Source organism: Rhinopithecus roxellana, chromosome 6 (genome assembly GCF_007565055.1).
Source record: "Rhinopithecus roxellana isolate Shanxi Qingling chromosome 6, ASM756505v1, whole genome shotgun sequence".
In the NCBI taxonomy this organism is placed as follows: Eukaryota; Metazoa; Chordata; class Mammalia; order Primates; family Cercopithecidae; genus Rhinopithecus; species Rhinopithecus roxellana.
The window spans coordinates 113,175,459-113,183,603 of record NC_044554.1 but is presented as its reverse complement, the minus strand read 5'-3'; the positions used below and the strand labels follow the sequence as shown (position 1 = coordinate 113,183,603).

Genomic DNA, 8,145 nt, shown 5'->3' with positions numbered 1-8,145 from the left:
GGTCATTTCCTTTCAACAAACTCAGAGATTTAGCAGGTCACCAGGTAATTCTTTCAACCACAAAATCCTCAGGCAACACAATTTAAAATCTCTTGGCAGAGACTTCCGGAAGTGCTTCCTCCTTTCTTTCTCTGGAGCTCCAGCTGCAGGACCACCTTGGAGAAGCTGTCACCGTCGCTAAGGCTGGCTGCCCTCTCTGGGAGTTGCACTTCCTTCCTCCGGTCCCTAATCTGAGGACTGCTGGACTGGAGACCTGGCAAGTCCAGTGTGTACCTACTCTTACCCCACTGGAGTCCTGATGTGGCGGAGGCCTGGTGGAAGGGACGGCGGTATTTTCCCTTTTAATTTATTTAATGTTTTGTCTTAAAAACAGCGGGAGGGTAGGCAGCGATCTTACCTGTTATTAAGTTTCCACCCCCACTGCCATCCTCTTAGCTAGAAGAGCCACTGATTTTTTGTTTTTGTTTTTGTTTGAATGACCTTTCCTACTTCCCCTCCCCTACACCGTTCGAAACCCCACTGTGGGGTTTGACTGACCCGACCTGGGGTGCTGCCAGCACGTGGACGCTGGCCCTGGCGTGCCTGGTGTGCGCGGGGACGGCTGTGCGCGCGTCTCTGGACGAGACCAATTTCTACATCGCGCGGCCATCCCCGCGGACAACGTTTGCAAGGCGGGCTGAGGGTGGAGGAGGTCGCGGGGAAAGCGGACCGAAGGGAAAGAAAAACCAGAAAGACAATTAGGATTTGTCCCGGTGCCTGAACTCTTCCCCCTTCCCTAAAGGACCCTACCAAGCCGTGGCGGCGGGGACGCCAGCACCATTGAGGGGGCTTCCCTGGGTCCACAGTCTCGCGCTCCGCGGTGCAGAATGAACTACCAGTGGGCGCTATTGATGGCGCCGCGCTCGCGTCCTCGCCCGGATCACACGGCCCCGCGTAATGAATTCGTCCATTGAAAAACATTACAGGAATACTGGAACTTGCGGAGGAAGTGACACTTGACCCTGCAACCCGGGCCCCGCGGGGGCGGCCGCTGCCTTTCAAAATAGCAGTCCCCGAGCAGCGCCGCGCGGCGGTGGCGGGCCGAGCCCTCCGGGGCCTCTCCGGGTCCCCTTCCTCGCCCCCACCCCCGCCTTGCTCGCAGCTTGCCTCGGTCGACCCCTTCCCGCAGCCGCGTTTTAATCAAACTCACTGGGACGGCCCGGAGCAGGCGCCGGGGACAAGAAACGCCGCGCCGGCGACAACGCTCGAACCAGTGGAGCCGCGCGCCCCAGCGCCCCCCTCACTCGCGCCCCGCGTGCTGGAACCCGCACCTGGCCCGCGGGGAGCCGGAAAAGCGGGGTCCCGGCCCGCCCGCAGGGATGCCCCTGCTCCCGCTCCCCCAGCTCCAAGCGCTGCGGCTGAGAAACCCACTCGCCCGGCCTAGCCCCCGCCGGAGCCCTGCACCGTGGCGAGCCGGAGGCTGGGGAGGGGGCCAGAGAAGGGGAAGACAGGGCATTGCGCTTCTTCCTACCCTGGGACAGCGCCTGAACTGGAACTGGGTGCCGGGGAAACGACGGGAAGAGCTGACGGAGAGGCGGAGGGAGAAAAGAAAGGAAAAGAGGAAGAGACGAGGGAGGGAAGAAACGAGGGAGGGAAGAAACGAGGGAGGGAAGAAACGAGGGAGGGAAGAAAGGGATCCGGAGTGACCCGCCCTCGGGCCTCCGCGCCCGTGAAGCTCCGCGCCCTCGGCAAGGCCACGCTTCTCCGGCATGGGAAGCCAGGAGGCAGCGGAGCGCGGGTCTGGGGCACCGGGGACATTGACAAACATAACTGGGGTGCCAAACTGGGCTTCTTAATTTCGAAGCCAGGATGGGCGGGTGTGGCCGGGGGCGCGCGGTGCCAGCCAACTCGGGGTGCTTTCCCTGTGGGCTCACACCGGCAGCGCGGACCCGCCGAGGCCGCGGGGCCTGCAAGTCCGTCGCCTCCTTTTGTTCTGGCCTCGGCTGTAATTTAACATAAAATGCCTGTTAGAATCACTGCTGCTGAAACACGCGTTTCTCCTTGTTTTGCCACCAACTAACAGGATTAGCCAACAAGAGCGAGATTTCAAATTAACCATAAAAATTACAAATTGCAATTCATTTAGCTGCCCACTTACTACATTAAAAAACATAAATAAATGAATCTGCGTATTCAGAGGGCTGAACGGCCCGTAAGGAAGCGAAAGCGGTTGAACTCAGGCCTCCGGGTCGGAGTCAGGGCTGTGGCGCTGGCGAGAGCGGGCCGCAGCGGAATTGGCACCATCTTCCGAGGGCCCAGAAAGAGGCAGCTTGGGTCATTCGAGAAACCGAGGAGGAGGAAGGAAGCTGCGGGGCCCAAGCATTTTTAGCACCTGTATTCTCCCAGGGGAGGGGCTGTGTGGGGGAAGAAGGGTGGGGCGCGGAGACAGGTCTAGAGGGGAGAGCACTGGTTCTAATTCGAGTTCGTCGGAAGGAAAGGTGAGAAAACCCAGCAAACGTGCTTTGCAAAATTCTGGGGAGGGGGTGATTCTCGTGTGGTGCCTCGTGTGTGAAGAATAAGACACTGGCGAATTTTGCAGTGAATTTAGAAGAGGCCCTGGCTAAATTACTAATTTCAGTCCATTTGCAAGAGCCCTTGCCTTTTTTGTTTTGTTTTGCTTTTAGGGAAGCAGGAAGGCCCTTCCCCTTGTGAAGCCGCGATGAGCATAAAACCCCGTTTGTGCATTGGAGCTTTTCGAGTTACGGGTACTCAGAAATCTACAGATTCGTCTGAGCAGTGGACCTGGCGGGAGGCATGGGTCAGCGTGGGTGAGCAGAGCGGGAATCCCCCCTGCTGGGGGAGGCGGATGTGGGCGGGAGTATTCGATCTTCCCCTTTGGCCAAGCATTACCCAGAGGGAAACACTCACCACGCTGCCCACTCACCAGTTTTATTTTTTGTTTTTAGTTCTAGAGTTTTCGTTCCTAAACTGGCTGGTCACGGACACACGCTTTCGTCTCTCTGCAGCGGGGACGCGACCCCCCAGGGGATGTGGAGTTGCCCCCGCAGCGCGCGGTCGGCAGGGGGCGCGCTGGGACACCCTGGCCGCGCCCACTCCAGCCCAGACGGCCCCGCGTTAGGGCCGCGTGGGGGAAGCTCCAGCTTCTCTCCGTGGGAGAAGCGGCCCCGCAAGTCAGCCTGAGACCGCGGGTTTCTACCGGACAACGTGGGCATCTGCCGGGGACTTCCCTGAACTGGAGGAATGCGCGCCCCCAGGGAGCGCGGGAGGCCCAGGGAGCGCCGCAGCACCTGCAGCCTGGGGCGGCGTGCGTGCGGGGCCGGGGCATAAAAACCGGAGCTGGTTCCATGCAGTGTGTGCGCCCAGCCCCAGTCCAGGCGCTGTCCCAGGGTAGGAAGAAAGTGCGCGAGGTGGCCCTGCTTGCACCCACGAAGCGCGCCCTACTGCTTTCCGGACACGCATTCTCCAGCACCCAGGGCACTCCCCGCCGGCGCTCCTGCCCTAAACTCTCGGCTAAGTCCAGAGCCGGGCGTGCCTTCTCCCTAGAATGTTCTCGAGCAAATCGCAAACAAGTAGTCCTATTCCACCCGAGCCTCATGCCTCCACGGGTAATGCCGGTTAAGAAGGCCAGGGGCGAGGGGAGGTGGGAGCAAGGCCAGGTGGGCGCCTGGGGGTGTCCAGGGCACACTGGTAACGCTGGCCGCGCTGTTCCGCGCGGCCTAACCTTTCTCGCCCTCCTGAACCTGCTCACGGCCAGGGCAGGTGCAGAGGGCGCCATGCATCGGGAAGGCCGGGACGCGGGGGCGCAGACTTTTCCAGAAGTTCTGTGGGACCACGGGGCGGTTGCCTCACACGGGCGAGGCCTTGGCGCCTTTGTTGACCCCCAGGAAACCGTGGGCAGGACGCCTGGACTGCCCCCATCTAGCTGTCCCAACCTGTGCTGCCTCTTTACCGCAGGGGAGAGGAGAGCCCAGCCTGGACCGGTGCAGCGCGGTCGGCTCGCCTTGGAACAGGAAATGAGGGGATGGAGAGGGTCACAACGTTGTTTTCCTGTTCTCCTGGCTGGATTTATCATTCTTGCACACCAAGCCAAAACATGCAAAGGGAGTTTGTTCTTTCATTTGCCTCTGCCAATAACCGCGGATCAGACTTTCATTCCACTCCCCGCCCCACCCGCCCTGCGTTCCCAGGTACAGAAAGGGCGAGAGGCCTTTGTTCCATCCACTGACAAGAAGGGACGGCTGGCCCAGCCAGGGTCCCCACAGGTGGGATGGGGCCTCCTGCACGCCTCTGCAGGTTTGAGGGCTGCTGAGTTAAACCCCTCGCAGAGGGGCTAGGGCCATCCTTGGGTTGTGATGGTGTCCGATTGGACTCCTAAATGGTTCCTTTGAACCTTGAACCAGAATTCTTGCAGAATCCTAGCAAACACACCCAGACCTTGCAAAACAGGGCTTTAGGGTAGGAGTTGAGGGGTCTGGCGATGACCGTTTGAATGCAGCATGAGTGGATTCCTAGCCACCACTTGGTGGGGCGCACAGTGTCTGGGGACAGGTGAAATTAGTAGCCACCCCTGTAACAATGACTAACTTCCACGAGTGATTCCGGCAGACCAGGTGTATTTTCAGCATGTTTTGTGGGTGATTTTATTTTTATTTATTTATTACTATTATTTTTTGAGACAGAATTTTTGCTCTTGTTGCCCAGGCTGGAGTGCAATGGCGTGATCTTGGCTCACTGCAACCTCTGCCTCCTGGGTTCAAGTGATTCTCCTGCCTCAGCCTCCTGAGTAGCTGGGACTACAGACATGCACTACCATACCCAGCTAAATTTGTATTTTCAGTAGAGACGGGGCTTCTGCATGTTGGTCAGGCTGGTCTCGAACTCCTGACCTCAGGTGATCCACCCGCCTCGGCCTCCCAAAGTGATGGGATTACAGTTGTAAGCCACTGCGCCTGACCTATTTTATTTATTTACTTTTTGAGATAGTCTCGTTCTGTCTTCTAGGCCAGAGTGCAGTGACACGATCATGGCTCACTGCAGCCTTGACCTCCTGGGCTCAAGCAATCCTCTCACCTCAGCCTCCCAAGTAGGTAGGACTACAGGTGCACACCACCAAGCCCTGCTAGTTGTTTAATTTTTGTAGAGGCAGGGTCTTGCTATGTTGCCCAGGCTGGTCTTGAACTCTTGACCTCAAAAGATCCTCCCTCCTCAGCCTCCCAGAGCATTGAGATGACAATCATGAGCCGTCACAGCTGGCCCATGGGTGATTTTATTTATTCCTCAAGATAGGTGCATTTATTATTTCCATTTACATCTGAGGAAACTGAGGCATAAAGGGGCAAAATAACATTTCCAAGGCTACCAACTGGTAAGTGGCCAGCATTTGACTGAGAAGGTCTGTCTCTAGAAACCCTGCCTCTGCTGCCCCTTCTGTGTCTGAGTGTGGCAGTCAGACCCCAGAGGGATTCCCGTACCTGTAAAATAAAAACAATCAGCTGGCCCTGCTGACTTCATTCGGGAGCGAAGCCCACGCTAAAAAGAGATCGGGTGTGGCCACGCAGGAAACGCTCTTGCTTTCTTGCTTGCCTGTCATAACCTGAATAATCTCTGCACCAGATCCGTGTTTGTCTCTTCCCTGCTGTAGGTCACTGTGGCCTTGCCCCTCAGAACAACAGAGCAGTGAGCAGCGGCCAGACAGCGCTCTGCACTTTGATGAATTTTAAAGTGTTGGAGTGCTCACGGATGTCCGTCCGAGTTTCACAGTTAGCCAGCTGCTGAGCTGAGCCGAGCCGAGCTGAGCTGAGCCGAGCTGAGGGTTGGCAGGGTAGAGTCCTGTGGGAGAAACACTGCTTGGATCACAGAGATTTCTGTGTAACAAATCCTAAGCAAGCACTTGCTGTGGCTAAATGCGTATTGCGCCCGGTGAGTGGGGGATGTGCAGATGGGGGAGTCCCACAGCCCCCAAAACCAGCTACAACATCCACGTTTTACTCAGGCAAGGGGCCCTCAAGCACTGCCTCACGCTGAAGTGCTGCTTCACGTGAATGGAACTCAGGATTCTAAGCCAACAGGCTTATCTAGAACTTTCTGCATGTACCAAAGCAGCCTGCTTCCATCTCACTGCCTCCTTTCCACTGTTAGTGTTCTGCCGAGGCTTCTCTTGGGCTCTACCTCTCCCTGCCCAACGCCTGAGAAAGGCCTGACGGGTGCTGGAGGCACTGGGGGCGCCTCTCCTTTGGATGTGCTTCCCACGTAAGGCAGGGATAGGGAGACCTGTCTGTCTAGAGAGACATATGTTTATATGTCAGAGAGAAACACAGCACCTGAGCTCTCTAACCATTTCCTGCAAGACCCCCTCTTGACACACCTTAGTTTCAGGGCCACACTGCCTGGCACAGCTGGTTCCCAGTGTGGACCTGTCTCCACTGCCAGCCCCTGCCCCACCCTCTCCACCTGAATCCTGATCCCTGATGAGCAAGAGAGGCTGTGCTGCCTCTGGCCCTCACAGTAAGCCAGCTGGCCTGGGGAGCGAGACTCTCTCTGCCTCCCAGCACTCCACGCTGCAGTTGCTGTTTCATCTTCCATGGGTGTAAAACACCAAGCAAGTGACATAGTGACATGATACAGAATGACCTCCCTGTGCTGGCAGTGGCACCACAGAAAGAGGAAGACTAAGGGCCAGAAGCTGCCTGTGCAGACCACCATTATGGAGCCTGGGAAATGAATCCTAGAAAGATTACCTTTTTTTTTTTTTTTGAGATAGGAGCTTGCTCTGTCGCCCAGGCTGGAGTGCAGTGGCGTGATCACTGCTCCCTGCAGCCTGTGCCTTCTGGACTCAAGCAGTCCTCTAGCTTCATCCTCCCAAGTAGTTGGGACTACAGGCATGCACCACCATGCGTGGCTAATTTTTTAAACTTTTTGTAGAGACTATGTTGCCAGGGCACTATGTTGCCCTGGTTGGTCTTGAACTCCTCAGCTCCAGTGATCCACCTGCCTCCAGTGATCCTCCCACCTCTGCCTCCCAGAGTGCTGGGATTACAGGAATGAGCCACTGTACCTGTCCTAGAAAGATTAAAGGATCAACACTCAGGACCCCAACCACAAGCCCAAAGAGGAAAGCCTTGGCAGACAATAGCAGTAATGACAATAATAACCCACAGCATCGTCAGGCATCATGCAGCTCTGTGAGTGCAATCCCACAGCAAGTCCTAAAGGCGTAGGCACTCTTCTCATCTTACAGAGGCACCCAGGGGCTTGGTGACTTTCCCAAGGCCACACAGCCTGCCAACTGTGCTAAGTGGTGACCTGATGCCTTAAATGGTAACCACACCATCTGGCTCAAAACCACTGGCCAGCACTGCCTCTCACAGAGATGCCTGTCCCATCCAATGTGGATAAATGAGCACAGAGAAGAGAGAGGCTGAAGGAAGGCCCAGCCACCCACCCAGCTGCAGGATCCCTGCTTTTAATCCTCAGAACCTCCCTGTCCCTGAGGGCAGATGTAACAAAAGAAGGTTTGAATCTTCTAGTTTTATCTGAAGGGACACAGCTGGCCCCGAACGCCGTTCACCCAATAACCCACATGGGAGAGATTCCAGATGTTGTCTTAATACCCGAGCCCCAGCTCCCACTTACCCTCTTTCCTGGGCTTTGATCTCATGAGTCTTAATCCCTGCTGGTGACCTGGCCTTCATCCACCTGTTTCCGTCCACTATCTGGGCAGGCAGCAATGCCAGCCTCTTTGGAATTCTTTGGCCTAAACACCTGTTCCCAGCAACGATTCCCGTTCCTGAAACCTCCGGCCTTCCCAAGGGATGGCACCAACACAGCTGGAGTAAGGCTGTCACTGCTCCCTCCAGCAAATGTCCCCAAATCATCAAAAAAAAAAAAAAAAAAGGTAAAGCTTAGTTAATACCCTGCAATTAAAAGTCAGGAGATGTGTCTGTTTAATAACAAATTAGATGATTTCTTCCAAAGTGGACAAAATATGATTAAAAGTTGAGAGTCTTATTACACATTGAGAAAATTTAACTCCCTACAAAAACAAAGAGTTTTGCTGTAGTTCATTCCAAGGTTTTGCAATGCAAACAACCACCAATGAAGACTTAGGAGCCTGCCTGGATGGTGGCTTTGAGCATGGGCTAAGCA

At 55.9% G+C, this 8,145-nt stretch overlaps 1 protein-coding gene and 1 long non-coding RNA gene across 2 annotated transcripts; both read left to right on the top strand.

The window, feature by feature from the left end:
* The first annotated feature begins 246 nt into the window (after positions 1 to 246).
* LOC115898379 (predicted GPI-anchored protein 58) lies at positions 247 to 1,583 on the top strand. The gene is made up of 2 exons (XM_030933303.1): positions 247 to 329; positions 966 to 1,583. The coding sequence occupies exons 1-2, from the start codon at positions 299 to 301 to the stop codon at positions 1,421 to 1,423; spliced, it is 489 nt and encodes a 162-aa protein (XP_030789163.1). The 5' UTR covers positions 247 to 298; the 3' UTR covers positions 1,424 to 1,583.
* An 82-nt stretch (positions 1,584 to 1,665) lies between these two features.
* Positions 1,666 to 4,087, top strand: LOC115898340. The gene is made up of 3 exons (XR_004058057.1): positions 1,666 to 2,477; positions 2,664 to 2,807; positions 2,946 to 4,087. It is a non-coding gene; the product is annotated as an uncharacterized LOC115898340 (long non-coding RNA).
* Positions 4,088 to 8,145: the final 4,058 nt, after the last annotated feature.

Excerpts from the sequence above, each read along its gene's own strand:
- LOC115898379 (XM_030933303.1), top strand. The coding sequence starts at position 299 with ATGTGGCGGAGGCCTGGTGGAAGGGACGGCG. Across the intron at positions 330-965 it reads GCCTGGTGGAAGGGACGGCG|GAATACTGGAACTTGCGGAG; the intron begins GTATTTTCCCTT and ends AAAACATTACAG.